We start from the raw sequence: 18353 nt of genomic DNA, 5'->3' as shown, positions 1-18353 counted from the left end.
TCTGACAGCTTTACCAGAGGATTGTGAGTGAGAAGACAAATTTTCCTCCGTTTCTATGTATAAATTATTTCTGTAGAGTGGAATTTGCGGCCTGGAGTGCAGTTTTCAAATTTATTTTGTGACAACTCCTTCTCTGCCTCTACACTCTGCTTGATGACATCACCAGTCTAGATTCTGAACATTCCGCGCAATACACACACATGGGAAAATCACCGTCCCCATTAGTTTGGAAAAATGGAAATGTTTTCGCACTTCGTGCGAAAACTATACGTGCAATCGCTCTGAAATTTCACAGGACTAGAGTTAAATTCAGGCCCTACAACTTTCTAAATCGGTTCGGAATTTTACGAGCAACGGTTTGCGAATGGTGAGGCCCCAAAGTTTGCGCAATGCGTTCCGGATGGGCCAAAAAGTGCACGTTTGTGCACGTTGTGCGAAAACGTGCACGCCGATCGCTAATAAAAGTCATTCCACACGATTCCCGATTAGGGCGCAACTTTTGACGTTTTTACTTTTTGCGATTTCTCAAAGCTGTGGGACTAGTTACGCGCCAAAGTTTTTACGGAAGAATAATCTATAATATATAATAATAAACATGAGCAATAATAAGAGATGCCTCGTGCTTCGCACGAGGCACTCATCCTCACTGCTTGCAGTGAAGATGAGTGCCTCGCTGCTCAGCCGTGGCACTAACTAGAAACAAAATTCCAGGGAAATTTTGGAGTGCCACGGGACTACTGCCGGATGATTCTCGTGGATTAAATCAGCAGTTAAACCGGGACTCTGTCCTGAGTTCACAGACACCTCATACAAGTCTGTAGGACAAACGGTTCACTAGTTAGTAAAAAGGGGCGTGGCTACTCAAAGGGGGCGTGGCTTCAATCACCAGTCAAACAGGGACTCTGTCCTGAGTCCACAGACACCTCATACAAGTCTGTAGGACAAACGGTTCACTAGTTCGTAAAAAGGGGCGTGGCTACTCAAAGGGGGCGTGGCTTCAATCACCAGTCAAACAGGGACTCTGTCCTGAGTTCACAGACACCTCATACAAGTCTGTAGGACAAACGGTTCACTAGTTCGTAAAAAGGGGCGTGGCTACTCAAAGGGGGCGTGGCTTCAATCACCAGTCAAACAGGGACTCTGTCCTGAGTTCACAGACACCTCATACAAGTCTATAGGACAAACGGTTCACTAGTTAGTAAAAGGGGCGTGGCTTATCAAAGGGGCGGGGTTATCAATCAACAGTTAGACAGGGACGCCATGCTGAGTAATCTGACACCTCATACAAATTTCTAGGACAAACGGTTCATTAGTTAAGAAAGGGGGCGTGGCTAATCAAAAAGGGCGGGAATTTATGAAATATTGTTATGTAGACAATCAGTGATGAGCCATCATCATGTATGACAAGTTTGAGGCAGATTGGACAATGTATGGTCAAGTTAAAAGAGTTAACTGTTTTCAGTTAAAATGTCTGTGTTGGAGGAGGAGAGAGGGAGGGGGGGGTGGCTTTGGTAGCTAAGCAACCACGTGGCCAGGTGGAGTCGACCAATCAGAGCAGAGCAATCAACAGAAACTAACTGTCACTGACAATGCTTTGCTAAAGTGAGCAGCCAGAGGTGGACAAACTGAAAATTCTGGCCTCGAACAGAAAGCATTTTTGGCAAAACCATAACAACTATCACTAATCTGACTTCACTTTGAGCGTCCTGAGTTCTTCCTGAACGTCTACATATATTTTTTTTTAAGAAAAATGAAAAAATAGCTTTGTTAGAGCGATTTGAAAAAACTCTTACATCTGATTTTTTCAAAAATCCTCACGTGTTTTTAATATGGGACTCAATGGGGCAGTTGATGCGTTTTGGTGGCACTTCTCTGTGTCCTGCGCCCAAACTATAACTCTGACAGCTTTACCAGAGGATTGTGAGTGAGAAGACAAATTTTCCTCCGTTTCTATGTATAAATTATTTCTGTAGAGTGGAATTTGCGGCCTGGAGCGCAGTTTTCAAATGTATTTTTTGACAATTCCTTCTCTCCCTCTACACTCTGCTTGATGACATCACCAGTCTAGAGTCTGAACATTCCGCGCAATACACACACATGGGAAAATCGCCCTCCCCATTAGTTTGGAAAAATGGAAATGTTTTCGCACTTCGTGCGAAAACTATACGTGCAATTGCTTTGAAATTTCACAGGACTAGAGTTAAATTCAGGCCCTACAACTTTCTAAATTGGTTCGGAATTTTACGAGCAACGGTTTGCGAATGGTGAGGCCCCAAAGTTTGCGCAATGCGTTCCGGATGGGCCGAAAAGTGCACGTTTGTGCACGTTGTGCGAAAACGTGCACGGCGATCGCTAAAAAAAGTCATTCCACACGATTCCCGATTAGGGCGCAACTTTTGACGTTTTTACTTTTCGCGATTTCTCAAAGCTGCGGGACTAGTTACGCGCCAAAGTTTTTACGGAAGAATAATCTATATATAATAATAATAATAATAAACATGAGCAATAATAAGAGATGCCTCGTGCTTCGCACGAGGCACTCATCCTCACTGCTTGCAGTGAAGATGAGTGCCTCGCTGCTCAGCCGTGGCACTAACTAGAAACAAAATTCCAGGGAAATTTTGGAGTGCCACGGGACTACTGCCAGATGATTCTTGTGGCTTAAATCAGCAGTTAAACAGGGACTCTGTCCTGAGTTCACAGACACCTCATACAAGTCTGTAGGACAAACGGTTCACTAGTTAGTAAAAAGGGGCGTGGCTACTCAAAGGGGGCGTAGCTTCAATCACCAGTCAAACAGGGACTCTGTCCTGAGTCCACAGACACCTCATACAAGTCTGTAGGACAAACGGTTCACTAGTTAGTAAAAAGGGGCGTGGCTACTCAAAGGGGGCGTGGCTTCAATCACCAGTCAAACAAGGACTCTGTCCTGAGTCCACAGACACCTCATACAAGTCTGTAGCACAAACGGTTCACTAGTTAGTAAAAGGGGCGTGGCTACTCAAAGGGGGCGTGGCTTCCATCACCAGTCAAACAGGGACTCTGTCCTGAGCTCACAGACACCTCATACAAGTTTCTAGGACAAACGGTTCATTAGTTATGAAAGGGGGCGTGGCTAATCAAAAAGGGCGGGAATTTATGAAATATTAATATGTAGAAATTGTCAGTGATGAGCCATCATCATGTATGACAAGTTTGAGGCATATTGGACAATGTATGGCCAAGTTATTAGGTCTCGTGTTTAATGAAAGAACGCCATGTCTGTTCAGTGAGAATGTCTGTGTTGGAGGAGTGGGAGGATGGGGGCGGCTTTGGTAGCTAAGCAACTACGTGGCCAGGTGGAGTCGACCAATCAGAGCAGAGCAATCAACAGAAACTAACTGTCACTGACAATGCTTTGCTAATGTGAGCAGCCAGAGTTGGACAAACTGAAAATTCTGGCCTCGAACAGAAAGCATTTTCGGCAAAACCATAATACCTATCACTGATCCGACTTCACTTTGAGCGTCCTGAGTTCTTCCTGAACGTCTACATATATTTTTTTTTAAGAAAAATGAAAAAATAGCTTTGTTAGAGCGATCTAAAAAAATGGTAAAATCTGATTATTTCAAAAATCCTCGTGTGTTTTTAATATGGGACTCAATGGGGCAGTTGTTGCGTTTTGGTGGCTCTTCTCTGTGTCCTGCGCCCAAACTATAACTCTGACAGCTTTACCAGAGGATTGTGAGTGAGACCATAAATTTTCCTACGTTTCTATGTACAAATTATTACTGTAGAGTGAAATTTGCGGCCTGGAGCACAGTTTTCAAATGTATTTTTTGACAATTCCTTCTCTCCCTCTACACTCTGCTTGATGACATCACCAGTCTGGACTCTGAACATTCCGCGCAATACACACACATGGGAAAATCGCCATCCCCATTAGTTTGGAAAAATGGAAATGTTTTCGCACTTCGTGCGAAAACTATACGTGCAATCACTCTGAAATTTCACAGGACTAGAGTTAAATTCAGGCCCTACAACTTTCTAAATCGGTTCGGAATTTTACGAGCAACGGTTTGTGAATGGCGAGGCCCAAAAGTTTGCGCAATGCGTTCCGGATGGGCCAAAAAATGCACGTTTGTGCACGTTGTGCGAAAACGTGCGCGCCGATCGCTAATAAAAGTCATTCCACACGATTCCCGATTAGGGCGCAACTTTTGACGTTTTTACTTTTCGCGATTTCTCAAAGCTGTGAGACTAGTTACGCGCCAAAGTTTTTACGGAAGAATAATCTATATATAATAATAATAATAATAAACATGAGCAATAATAAGAGATGCCTCGTGCTTTGCACGAGGCACTCATCCTCACTGCTTGCAGTGAAGATGAGTGCCTCGCTGCTCAGCCGTGGCACTAATAAACATGAGCAATAATAAGAGATGCCTCGTGCTTCGCACGAGGCACTCATCCTCACTGCTTGCAGTGAAGATGAGTGCCTCGCTGCTCAGCCGTGGCACTAATAAACACTAGAAACAAAATTCCAGGGAAATTTTGGAGTGCCACGGGACTACTGCCGGATGATTGTGATGACATACTTGATAGAGGATTGTGTTTGTTTTCTTGAAGAGTTCATGCACACTGTTAGAGTTCGTTTTTTTTGCAGAACAGATGAGAGGAGAGTAAAATCCTTTTGACTATTTATTTAAGACAATAATGAAAGAGTAAATGATGTACATCGACCATCTCTGTTCAGAAATCACAGGTTAGTTGTAACCACCTCCCAGAAAAGGATGCCTAACTTACTTTTACACAGAGTTTTATAATATGAATGTGCAACTTTCTGATTGGGCAAAAACTGTTGGGGCAGCACCATGGTTTAGACTCAGCCTGCCCATTACGTTGGCACGCAGGCTAGTCCTAGCCTCTTGGTGCTTCAGCTTCCGGTCTCTGCCCTGTGGAAGGAAACTACTGTATCTTGTCTAGTGTTTGTCAGTATCAGTCTCCACCTGGGCCCCTGGCCTTGAATTGGTACATACAAGTCATGTGTGTGTGTGAGAGAGAGAGAGAGAGAGAGAGAGAGAGAGAGAGAGAGAGAGAGAGAGAGAGAGAGAGAGAGAGAGAGAGAGAGAGAGAGAGAGAGACTATGCATGTCCTATACATGTCGAGTAAAAACTGTGGGAGTATGATGTTAATGTATGGAGGAAAGTGGATAAATCTCGAAGGCTTGGAGTTAAAGTGGGTGATGACATGGCTGGGACAGTGGATGACAGGCACAAGGGTTTATCCACACAGTGGTGGACCTGATGCTGTGTCTCTGGGGCCCACTGCGGCTCCGAGATCCCCTGCGGTTTAGCCTGGGACCGTGAGGTACCCAGTTCCCGTGTGTGGCCCCGGGGAGGCACTGCAGGAGTCTTGGTAGTGGAGAGGCTTTGTACTGGCAGGAGGAAGCTAACAAAGTCAGCTTCTTCTTTTCACCCTCCATTCAGAAGGCTAGCCAGCGGCAGAAGCAGTAAGCAGAGAGCAGCACAATGCAGCAACAATGCACTAGCTCTAAGCACTGCACTACTGCACTAGACGCTTCACACATACCCTGTGTTAGCACACAACAGTGTGTACAAACACACACACACACACACACACACACACACACACACTAGTCTCACGGACACACACAATCACAGACAGACACTCTCACACACACTTGCTCACACACACACACTCAGACAGACACAGACTCACTCTCACTCAGACACACAATCACAGACAGAAACAGTCACTCACACACAGACAGACACACAGACAGAAACAGTCACTCACACATACAGACAGACACACACTCTCACACAGACACACAATCACAGACACACACACACACACACTCAGACAGACAGACACAGACTCACTCTCACTCAGACACACAATCACAGACAGAAACAGTCACTCACACACAGACAGACACACAGACAGAAACAGTCACTCACACACACACACACACACACACAGACAGACACACACATTCTCACACAGACACACAATCACAGACACACTCACTCACACACACCCAGACACAGACGCACTCGCTCACACACACACCCTGACAGACGCACACGCTCTCACACACACACACACACACACACACACACACACACACTAGTCTCACAGACACACACACACACACTAGTCTCACAGACACACACAATCACAGACAGACACTCTCACACACACTTGCTCTCACACCTACACACACACACACACTCAGACAGACAGACACAGACTCACTCTCACTCAGACACACAATCACAGACAGAAACAGTCACTCACACACAGACAGACACACAGACAGAAACAGTCACTCACTCACACACACAGACAGACACACATACTCTCACACAGACACACAATCACAGACACACTCACACACACACCCAGACAGACGCACTCACTCTCACACACACACACACACACACACACACACACACACACACACTCAGACAGACAGACAGACAGACACAGACTCACTCTCACTCAGACACACAATCACAGACAGAAACAGTCACTCACACACAGACAGACACACAGACAGAAACAGTCACTCACACACACAGACAGACACACATACTCTCACACAGACACACAATCACAGACACACTCACTCACACACACACCCAGACAGACGCACTCGCTCTCTCACACACACACACACTCAGACAGACAGACAGACACAGACTCACTCTCACTCAGACACACAATCACAGACAGAAACAGTCACTCACACACAGACAGACACACTCTCACACAGACACACAATCAGAGACACACTCACTCACACACACCCAGACAGACGCACTCGCTCTCACACACACACACACACACAGACAAAAACAGATGACAGATATACACACGGACCGATAACAGAGAGTGGGTGCTCGGGAGATGAAAATACTTACCATATACCTACTGTATACCTACCTTTTCATCTGGGCTGGTCACCTTTTCAGAATGCAACAACATACCTACAAGGACTATTTTACACAATAAAGACCACAAGAGGAAACCTTTCTCAACCAAAACCACCATGAGTTGGACCCCAGGCCATATTCACCATTGGCATCCAGATACCAAGGACGACATTCCAATGAAAATACTTACCATATACCTACCGTATACCTTCCTTTTCATCTAGGCTGGTCACCTTTTCCAGAGCAACAACATACCTACCAGGACTCTTTTACACAATAAAGACCACAAGAGTAAAATCTTTCTCAACCAAAACCACCATGAGTTGGACCCCAGGCCATATTCACCATAGGCATCCAGATACCAAGGACGACATTTCAATGAAAATACTTACCATATACCTACCGTATACCTACCTTTTCATCTGGGCTGGTCACCTTTTCCGATTGCAACAACATACCTACAAGGACTCTTTTACACAATAAAGACCACAAGAAGAAACCTTTCTCAAGCAAAACCACCATGAGTTGGACCCCAGGCCATATTCACCATAGGCATCCAGATACCAAGGACGACATTTCAATGAAAATACTTACCATATACCTACCGTATACCTACCTTTTCATCTGGGCTGGTCACCTTTTCAGAATGCAACAACATACCTACCAGGACTCTTACACAATAAAGACCACAAGAGGAAACTTTTCTCAACCAAAACCACAATGAGTTGGACCCCAGGCCATATTCACCATAGGCATCCAGATACCAAGGACGACATTTCAATGAAAATACTTACCATATACCTACCTTTTCATCTGGGCTGGCCACCTTTTACCGAATGCAACAACATACCTACCAGGACTCTTTTACACAATAAAGACCACAAGAGGAAACCTTTCTCAACCAAAACCACCATGAGTTGGACCCTAGGCCATATTCACCATAGGCATCCAGATATCAAGGACGACATTTCAATGAAAATACTTACCATATACCTACCTTTTCATCTGGGCTGGCCACCTTTTCCGAATGCAACAACATACCTACCGCTTAAGGTGAAGTCAAAACGCAGTACACTGGATCATGATAACTGTAATACGATTGCAGCACACCTGATTGAAGGCAACATTCTGGTTGCGATATGTAAATATGATCAATCAGTGTCTGCTTTTCGGTCGTTGCAGTGGAAACAAGCTGGCTATAGCCTCTGGACAGAAACAACTCCTGTATGGCTTTCTTCCCTTTGGAAAGCAAGTCTTCATTAAAGTCTCCACAAACCACTACAGGCTGGCAACCCATCATCTCTAAAGAGTCCAAGAGGCTTTGCATGTTTTGAAGAAACATGTCAAGATGGATATTTGGTGGTCTGTACACAGTGGCTATCAATGCTCTGACAGGGCCCTCAACCTTGACGACGGCGAATTCAAGGTCGGGCACATTTTGAAAGTACCTCCTGGACTCTGCTTGCAGACTGTTCCTGTAATACACCGCAACTCCACCTCCATCTTTCATAGCCATATCCGCTCTGTTTGAATATGAGACATTTCTGTTGCGCGCAAACATCTCATATCCCTCCAGCTGGAAGTCTGGAGAAACAAATGATCCCGACAGATGGGATTCAGTGATGCACAGGACATCGGCAAGTCTGAATTCATGGTGGGTCCTGATGTCATCCATGTGCGACGGAAGTCCCTGACAATTATGATGGACTATTTTTAAAGTTGGACCGGTGTGGTCTGCGGTTTTGACATAGTGCAACAGCGGTCTTGCACTCTCGAACGAGGCGTGACTCATAGTCTCCATTGCTGTGGTGATTTTAGGGTCGGCATAGATCTTCTGTTCTTCATAGTTTATGATCCTTAGTCCTTGAAGTGAGGTCGTCCTGCTCAGGGCGACATAGGCCATTCCGGGTTCAAAAATGCGCTTTAAGGACACCACAGCAGAATCCACAGTCATTCCTTGCACTTTATGAGCTGTACAGCCGAAGGCCAGCTTCATTGGAAACTGCCGTCGAACCACCCCTCTTCTGCTCATGCTTTCCTCGAACCTTTCCACGTACACCAAGTTATCCTCTGCCCCTTGAATCTTCTTGCGGAATTTCTGGCCTGCCTTGTGATTATCCAATTCGAGTCCGATGACCTTGACCACGGTCTGTCCGTGTTCGGTGGTGGTGACAATATTGCCGATTGTTCCAAAAGTGCCGTTTACCATCCCGTCCTCAATATCGAGATTCCTGATCACCATGACTCGTGCTCCTTGTGCTGCTTGCAGGTTGTCAGGTAAATCCCTTTTATTGCCTTTCATGAGACCAGTCGCCAATTCCATTTCTCCGGTTCGCAGATCTTTTGTGTAGTCCTGTGCTGGAATGTTTACAACTTGTAACTTTAAGGCGGTTAAAGTTGCAACGTTGTGCTCGTCGACCTCTTTGTTGGTGGCAAAGATATGAAGGGCGTCGGCCGGACAATCTCCAACTTCCACGACGGCCTGTGCGAGCAGAGCTTCATCATCTGCGCTGAGAGGATCCTTCTTATTCCTGGTTCTAATCCTGTTCAAGAGCTCTGCAAAAGTGCGATCGTCTTTCTGCCGCATTATCTCCGTCAGGTTGACCAACTTGAAATCTTGCCAGAGGTTGAGCACATCATCCTCCAAGACGCATAGTGGTTTGGCTCTACCAAGGGGCGGCAATTGATAGAAGTCTCCAACTGCAAGGACAGACATCCCTCCAAATGGTCTCCTGTTTCCTTTGATTTGCTGGAATCTCCAGTGGACATAAGAAAAGAGCTCCTTAGATACCATGGATATTTCGTCGATGATCAAGATCTCCGCATTGGACAGTGCTGCCCTCACGTCATCCAGTGTGTTTCCGAGTCCTTGATACGGAGGTTTCAGACTTCTCGGCAGCTTCAACAGTGAGTGCAGTGTTTTGCCAGAGATGTTAAAAGCGGCGGTGCCAGTAAACGCTGCCAACAGCACTGAAGGCTGAGACATGTCGCCTTCATTGCGGAACCTGGGAAGTTGGCGCAGAATCTTGGTGGCCTCTTGATACGCACACTTGATCAGATGGGACTTGCCACAACCAGCTCCCCCAGAGATGAAGTAAAAAAATGGTTCAGGATACTTACCCCAGACGCGTTTCCAACACCATTCGCGGATGGCGTAGAAGGCAGACGATTGCGTCTCGTTGAGGCTTCGAAACATGTTCCTCACGAAGTCGGGGCTCAATTCCGGCGCCTGGATTCCTGGCATGGCTCCACTGCTCCCACCTTGGAGTTGAAAATCTGGAAGCTGCTCTTGTTCCTCCTCGTCACGGCTTATGGCTTCTCGCTGGGCGACACACTCCAAACGATCCAATTCAACCTCCGGTGCAAAACTGTTCCACGCGTTGATGACGGGTCCCTCCTTTTGAAGCCGTTCGATGGCTTTGTCGATTTTCTTCCCTTCTCCTTCATAGCGCTTCCTGTTAAAGTCGACGTACCCTTTCACTGGCAATTGCCCCAGACAGCCACTTTTATAATATGCTTCGTAGGTCGGGTGGCGTTCCGTCTTCAGATCGGCATCTTCTCTGTGTGGGCAGTACAGTTTTAGGAGCCGTCTGTAAAACTTTTCGGGATGTTTCTTCTCTGAGAAACGAGTAAATCGGATGATGGCAGGTTTTCCCGATGTCCTCTTCTGGATAAATCCGTGGTCCTTCTGGAGGGGAATGGCATTAGCTGATTCACGTTGCCGGCCGTAGAGGACCCTGTACTCCGACGCAAATTCAGCCAGACACATGTACTCAAACTCGCGTGCATCAGGCCTCATCGCGTATTTCTCCGGCAATCCTGACATCCATACGTCCTCTTCGTCTGCAGCCATGTTCTGCAGCCTGCTCATCGGGTGACTCATTCTCATACCGTCCTCATCAGTCTGTATGAAAATAACCGAACGTGAGCACTTTTTCAGTGGTAGGCTGCATACCCTTGCCACAGACTCCTGAGCGCTGACCTCTCGATGTTTTGCGTACGCCTGCATAATCTGGTTCATCTCATCCTGTTTGTTGACGTCCGATTTCCGTACTTCCTGAACGACAGAGTTAAGGAACTCTGTCATCTCATGCTCCGGCTTGGAGACATATGACATCATGTACATGATGCAACTGAAATCGTCAATTACGTACTGGATGTCCATGTTGGCGTTCCACGCTCGCAGCAGATCGGGGTTGTATCCATTGACCCAGCAGTCCTTGGGGTCACGCTTGTTGACGACCACCATTCCAGTGGTGAGGCATCCAACGTTGTATCTGTATTCTTCATGGAGCATGTTACATTTCTCCAACAATTCCGTCAGGTCCTTAAAAGAGGCATTTGGGTCCATGAGAAGGTCTCTCACCGGTTTCAGCTTTTCCTTGGCGATCCGTTGCTGCTTTGCTATGAATTTCTTCTGTGACTTCTTCTGACTCTTCCTGGAATCCTTGGATTTTTCCCCACATTTTTTCTGTCCATCAACATCGTTTTTTCCACAGTCTTGGTCTTTTTTCTTGGCATCATCTTTCTTCTCATCATCATCATCATCATCATCATCATCAGCCTCCCAGGGTGCACAGGCGATTATCGTTTTTTCCATGGGCAGTTTTGGAAAACCAAATCGGCATGATACATTACCTTTCCTGCATGTTTTGGAGTGGTTGCGGCTGTGAACTTGAACCTCAGACACTATTTTGTGGAGCTCTGGGTCCGATTCCTCATCAGGCATCTGGCAGCATATGTAACGGTCGATGAAGTTGACGACTTCTGGGCAGCACTCAGGATCCTCTATCTCGGGGGCATCTTTTATCCAAACTAGCATATGAATATGTGGACTTCCTCTGGCTTGAAACTCCACCCGATAAAAGTAATCTTCCACTGGACCGATGGGTTGTGCAGGTGACAGGAGCAGATCTGTCATGAGCGCGTCCACTCGCTTCTCAAACAGGCGCATCACAGTTACAGGATTGCTGTGGAGAATCTCGCATTTCTCATTCCAGTCCAGCTCTGAGAAGTCCCCTTCCTCTCCTTGTTGAGCTTTGATTATGTTAATGACTTCAGGCCATCTCATTTCCGCGGCGGAAAAGGTGATGAAAAACGTCGGCTTGCCCAACTGTCTGACCATGGCGTGAAGATCTCGTAGCGTTTTCTCCCAGTACGCTGGAGTGCCTCTGAGGGGTTGCATGAAACGGGTCGCCTCCTTCGTTTGGATTAGTTGTTCCAGCTCGTCTTTGTCCTGAAGCATCTTGTTAGAAATTTTCCTCCCATCTTTGGTGAATTTTTTCCCCTTGCGCGTTTGAATGGACATGCTGTTCCTAGCCATGTGGGTTTCCGTTACAAATTGTGAAAAAAACAGGTAACTCTGGTCCCTTGCAAACCGGATATCCACACAGAGAAGCCTTGTGTTGAAGTAAGCGCTTGGGGACAGAAGGATTCTTCTGCGCTCATCCAAGGTGTTCTCTCCAGTTGGGAACTGAACAGGAAAGGCCATGGCTTCAAGCTTCGGAATGGCAAAGAAACCGACGGGTTTGTTTCCTTGGGCAGGAGCAATGCTAAATATGCCATCCCCATATGACAGAACCTCCTGCGCTATGTCAGGAGGCTGCATGCACGTGTCCAAGGCCAGACCAGGCCTGAGGTCCTCCTTTTCCTTATCCTTGTCCACATCCTTGGGCTGCTTTTCACGAGATGTGCCTGCAACGGGTTCCATGTCTTCTTCTCCTCTTCTGCTCTTCTGCTCCTCGGGCTGTGCAGCATCTGGGGCTTCCTGTGGTTCCTCTTCGTCAACTGGCAGGTCTTCGAGACTTTCAAATTCAGCGCAGTCATCTATCTCAATGTTGGTGTATTCTGAGTGAGTCTCTTTCAGTATCCTTAGCCCTGCTAGCACATTCTTCATGTTGACTGTGAAGAAGTGCTGATAGCCCTTGTATTTGATGTTGCGCTTCAACTTTACTTGTAACAGCTGGGCTTCGGCGCTCGGCCTCGGAAGAGCATTGACTGTGGCTTCCAGCTCTGATGGTACACACACAACTGCTCCGTGTACTGCTCTTTGACGTCCTTTGGGCAAGGCAACTATCTTCGCAAACGGTAAAATCTTTGCAATCAATTGTCTCTCCAGCACATTCAGGTCTTCGAGCTCCGGGGGAATGGGTGCAAGCTCCAGGTTGTTCGCAGCTGCCATGGATGGCATTCTTCCTCTAGACAAGTGGCTGTGACAGGTGTGGCAGATCCATTCACGCATCCTGTCTTGTGGAACGGTGCATGGGGCTGAGCATTCAGTGTCACATACGTGGACATACTTACCTGTCAAGCAAGCAGCCACCACGCAAATGTTTTTGACATATTTGGCTCTGTTGCAATGCCTTACCTGATTGGGGAACAGAGCTCTGTGACACACTGTGCAGACATGTGTGGGCCCATGTCGAATCCTTTCCCGGAATGTAGATATGGCTTCTTCCATCACAGGGTTGACCACAGGGTGTGGAGTTTCCTGGCGCTGGTTTACGATGTCCATGTATTTCCTCTTGATCCTGAGTGCACACTGCAACTTGTAGCGAATACGAAGTGCAGCATTTTTAGCCAGTCTGTCCCTTCTGTTGCGACTGCAGTGTTGTAGGTGATGCAGTCTGAAGTCTGGGTTGTTGCGATATTTTTCTCTCACATACTTTTTCTGTTGACTCTGAAAATCCAGATCAGTGCTGTACCTGTCCTTGACGTAGTCCTTTTGTTTGCATTTGAAATCCAGATCAGCACGGTACCTGTCCTTGATGTAGTCCTTCATGTAGTCCTTTTGTTTGCATTTGAAATCCAGATCAGCACGGTACCTGTCCTTCATGTAGTCCTTTTGTTTGCATTTGAAATTCGAATCGGTGCTGTACCTGTCCCTCAAGTACTTTTGCATTTGAATTTTCCGTTTGCTTTTTAAATCAGGATTGCTGCTGCACCTCTCCTTCAGGTACTGTTTTTGTTTTCTCTGAAAATCAGGATCCATGTTGTATCTTCTTTTGATGTACTGCTTCTTTAGTTTGCGGTGATGACGTTCTTTCGCATACTTATTCTTCATTGCCTGCACTTTTGTCAGCCGAAACTTTAAACTGCTGGCATATTTCTCCTTTTCATGTTGCACTCTTTTAGTGCTGCTTGTGTCGTCTCCTAGTGGTACATTTTGCTTTTTGCCCCCAGTTTCTCTACGCATAGCCTTTCTTCGCCTCTCTTTGGTCAGTCTGGAAAAATCCGTCTCCGTTTTTGTTGTGCACTTTGTTGTGTTGACTCGCTGACTCAAGTCCAGATTTTTTGGCTGTCTGTTATAGGCTTCCTCAAAGATTTTCACTTCTGGTACTGCTGTTGTAGGTTGCCTGATGGTCACATCCTCTGACTGCCCAGGCATCTCACTGACACTGTGGTCACTTACAAAGGAAACTGGCATGAACTCATAGCTGCCATAAGAACCACGGTCTTTAAAAAGCACAAGCAAATGATCAACCATGTCACTCAAATTAGAGAAAGTCAGCATGATCGCCTTTCCATCATGGTGAGGCAAACCTCTTGCAGACCTTGAGTGGGAATCAAACAACCCGTAGTGTCCGAACCTGTCACGAAACACTGCAATGCACTCAGGAGTGACAATGAGAAAAGCACAGCTGACACCTTGAGAGAGGCTCTCCAGTTGTTCAGCAAGGCACATTCCTCTTCTGCTTCGAGGACTTCCATCGACGACATTCAAGAAACCAACTCTCAAGTCCGACATGTCCAAGAGAACATCGTAGGTGTTTGAAACAGTAAAAACCTGTTTTGGCATCTCCTCTATGGTCAAGTGGTTGCTTTGGAACCTTTTGTCCAACAGAAGCTGCTGTTTGATACCTTCATAGAGTGCATTCCCCTGTTGAAGTACTCTATCAAGTGAGACCCTGTCAAAATCAACCCCCTCATGGTGGTAGGCAAGAAAGGTGAGAGCCATGCAAGTACATTGGTGATTGCGAGAAAAGGTTCCATACCTCTTATCCTTCTGGGAATGCGACGCCCTCACCGATTGAGTGCGATGGCTCGGACCGACGGCAGGATCCTGAAATTATTTTAAGGAATGTTGTCATTTTTATCATGATATATCATTTTTCTTTATAAGTGACAGTTCAATCATTATCAATCTCATCATTAATCAATTCGTTTCATTCATCATCATCATTAATCTTATATTCTTTAACATACCTTACATGCCTCCAACATATAGCAGTGTGTGGAGAAAGTATTAACATCCAAGTACCAAGACAACAATGTAAAAATGCTCCATTACAAGTAAAAGTCCTGCATGGCAAATACTGAATAAATAAAAAAGGCACATAAGTATTAGCAGCAAAATATATTTAAGTATTAAAAATAAAACTACTGAGTCCAGTGGTTCACAACCCTGGGTCAGAAAGTGTGTGTGTGAGAGAGTGAGTGCAGACAGAGGTGCAGCAGTTAAATGATGCAAATTACCTGGCTGGGACGTTCCTGGAAGGTGGACTCCTGTGGCTGGGCAGGGCCAGACGCACCAGGCTCCTCAGTCACCACCGCTCTCCTAGGACTGCGAGGCGCTGGCTTGGAGGACTCCTCCACGGGCGGTGCCTCCACCTACAACAAGAAATAAATAACTGTGTGAACTGCATTAACAAAATTATAACATGTATTTTAATACTGTGTAACAATTATTCACTAAATATGACATACATGTAAAAATGTTTTTGTCTACTAGTGTGTCTACTCTAAATACACAACAAACAAATCCAAATAAGTCAAGTATTACTCAAATAATCAGACATAATATGACAAACCTGCTGCTTCTGCGGTGTCCTCTTGGAGGCATCACGTCTCTCCTGGCGCTCCACGGTCGACTTCTGGTGGAACAAAAATCATACAGACTTTCTTCACACCATATTTGTGGCTTAGCTCAAAGACAATATAAACAGGAAGAGGGAAACACTTTTTAAAGACGCCTCAATGAAAAGATGACATTTGCATCAACATTACCTTCCTGCCGTCCGGACGAGCTGCGCACTCCACAGCACTGGGAAGGTGGGCTGGAACGGCCTTCTCCATCACATCCAAGATCGCCGGACTAAACCACACAGGATTTAGCGGGATTGGATGCACCCCCACGTCCACCTGTGAAGACAGCATACAGAAAGAGTCGTTGACCATCAAATCATAGACCTCAATAATCATCTGTTAATTGTTTAACATGAAGCAAATTATAAACAGGACGAACATGCTGTGCAGGCTCCGCTGGCTGGTCCATCTGTAATGAGAAATGCCAGTTTTTTTTTTTAATTGATACTATTTAACAGAAACAAATGCAAAATGTTTACAGAACATCCCTTTTGACAATGTTTCAACCATACAGGTACAGGGTGCAATCTATTACCTTCTTGGTCTGCCCAACACATGTCCACTCAAAAGGGCTGGATGGACGTGGCGCGGTGACCACGCCCTTCACAACCACTTTTGGTGAGACACGTCTGGCAGGAGGCGGCGTCCTGGGAGGTGTCTGGGCCCTCGGGACTGTGGACTCCAGCAGCTGCTGGTAAGGGGCCCACCGCAGCAACTCCGCAAGCCTCACCATCCCGTCGTCACTGAGGTGGACCTGACAAACATGATCAAAAGTGATTTAGCAGACAATTTCACAGTAAACCTGTACCTGAACTTTTCCTATCATCTACCAAAAATATGCACATCACATTTTTTCACATCTTAGAGTGTAACATATTGTACTTACACCGTCAGGACACCACAGGTCAAGTTGTGTCAGCGGAAAGCGGTCGGTGGCAGAGACGTACCTGACACCTAAAGTAAAATACAAAAAAAAACAACATCATGACTTATTGAATTATTGACTCATTGATACATACATATTTTGAGCCAAATCAATTAGGAGTGAAATTTGGCACTGCCACTTTTATATCAACAAACACTGTTATACATGTTACTGTCCCTTTTTTTTGTTTACATACCCATACGTGCAGCCACACGGTGGTACTCCTGGCGCAGAAGGTCCTGCAGGGCCAGCTCCACGGTCAGACGGGGAGGGAAGTCCAGAACACAGACCTATAGAGAGAGAAACATGTTATTTCTCAGAAATTACATTGTCTCTTTCAAAATGTCAAAGAAATTAAAGTTACACTCACAAAACCAAGTATATATTCAAACATATTATCAAGATAATAACAATATAAAAATACTCACGTTGGGCCAGATAGCACAGGCAGTCAGCAGGAGCTTACCAAACGCGACCCCTGCCTCAGTGATGGTCCTGCTGGCAGTCAAGTCGTTACTGGGTGCTAAAATGCAGACTGCCTCGGGTGAGCGAGGCAGCACAGCATTCAGTACCTCAGTACGCAACTCAACTGCCGACGCCCCAGGGACGGACAGGACGCCAAAGGACAGCAGTTGGTCTGGCATCCTCACAAACCCGTCGGCGATGGCCCGAAGGTGGGAGTCACCAACAAGCAGGACGAACTGCATAAGAAGACATTTTTTTTTTTTTTTTTTTTAAATCAACTTGCAAAGATCTCCCATTACTACAACAATCAGATTTTACTCAATGGAATCCAAGAGTATTATACCTTCTTGTCGGGTGACTCTGCTGGGATGACCAACTTCCGGAATCGGCCAGTAAATGTGGACTTCTCCCACAGCAGCATGCGATGGCGACGACCCGTACCGCGGCCTAGGTGCAAGCACAGACACAAAAACTGTCAAAGCTGCTTAAAACAAAGTCAACACCTTTACATTATAAAACCTGTAAAAAGCTCAGGGATAACCTGTTTACAATTAAACAACAAGAATATACAATTTACATGTAATGAAAAACAAACAGTGGGCTACATACCTGGGCGGAAGTCAGAGGGGGGCAGACGCACCTGGTGGTGGGACAGAGACAAAGTATTACATCACTACTCACACTTGTGGTACACTGAGAACTTGTGTAGTTGTGGAGCACTGTACTGCAAATACCCTGTGTGTGTGTGTGTGTGTGTGTGTGTGTGTTAGTTGTAAGAGAAATAAAAATACCTGTCCAGGCTGGTAAGGGGAGCAGGAGGGTGAGGTCGGCAGAGGGATGTGGAGCTTGGCCATCTGACACACAGAAATCAAGTTACTAAAACTGAACACTTTGAATTACACAGTGTATTTCAATACTAATTGATAATAAGCATGGAGTGAGCACTATACCTTCTGAGCAGGAGACTGGGAGGGGCTGGGTCCATCCTTCTGGGTCCAGAAAGGCTGGGCTGGCGGCGGCGTCTCCAGCTGGGTCACCTCAAAACACAAAACCAATCAAATGCAGTCAATAAGTGACACATTGCAGTCACTTGACAGAAGAAGCACTAATTTTCCTCACGTCTACTTTAATGGTTTGCAGTCTGTTGTAACATATAG

General features: G+C 46.0%; 2 protein-coding genes across 3 annotated transcripts; both read right to left on the bottom strand.

Annotated features, from left to right (window-relative positions):
* Positions 1–4673: 4673 nt before the first annotated feature.
* On the bottom strand, positions 4674–18050 carry LOC131983351 (uncharacterized). The gene is made up of 13 exons (XM_059348074.1): positions 17988–18050; positions 17806–17836; positions 17540–17643; positions 17160–17432; positions 16928–17021; positions 16693–16760; positions 16342–16560; positions 16186–16215; positions 15948–16082; positions 15752–15814; positions 15417–15551; positions 14936–15003; positions 4674–4934 (listed from the first exon to the last, which is right to left on the bottom strand). The coding sequence occupies exons 1-13, from the start codon at positions 18048–18050 to the stop codon at positions 4916–4918; spliced, it is 1302 nt and encodes a 433-aa protein (XP_059204057.1). The 3' UTR covers positions 4674–4915.
* LOC131982826 (uncharacterized) lies at positions 6467–14043 on the bottom strand. 2 transcript variants are annotated; one of them, XM_059347455.1, is made up of 2 exons: positions 7792–14043; positions 6467–7601 (listed from the first exon to the last, which is right to left on the bottom strand). In XM_059347455.1, the coding sequence occupies exon 1, from the start codon at positions 14002–14004 to the stop codon at positions 7990–7992; it is 6015 nt and encodes a 2004-aa protein (XP_059203438.1). In that variant the 5' UTR covers positions 14005–14043; the 3' UTR covers positions 6467–7601; positions 7792–7989. The 2 variants fall into 2 exon arrangements, with proteins under 2 accessions (XP_059203438.1, XP_059203439.1); XM_059347456.1 differs by having other exon boundaries at positions 6467–13765; positions 13820–14043.
* Positions 18051–18353: the final 303 nt, after the last annotated feature.

Source organism: Centropristis striata, chromosome 13 (assembly GCF_030273125.1).
Source record: "Centropristis striata isolate RG_2023a ecotype Rhode Island chromosome 13, C.striata_1.0, whole genome shotgun sequence".
NCBI classification, from domain to species: domain Eukaryota; kingdom Metazoa; phylum Chordata; class Actinopteri; order Perciformes; family Serranidae; genus Centropristis; species Centropristis striata.
This window is presented reverse-complemented; position numbering and strand designations above follow the sequence as displayed.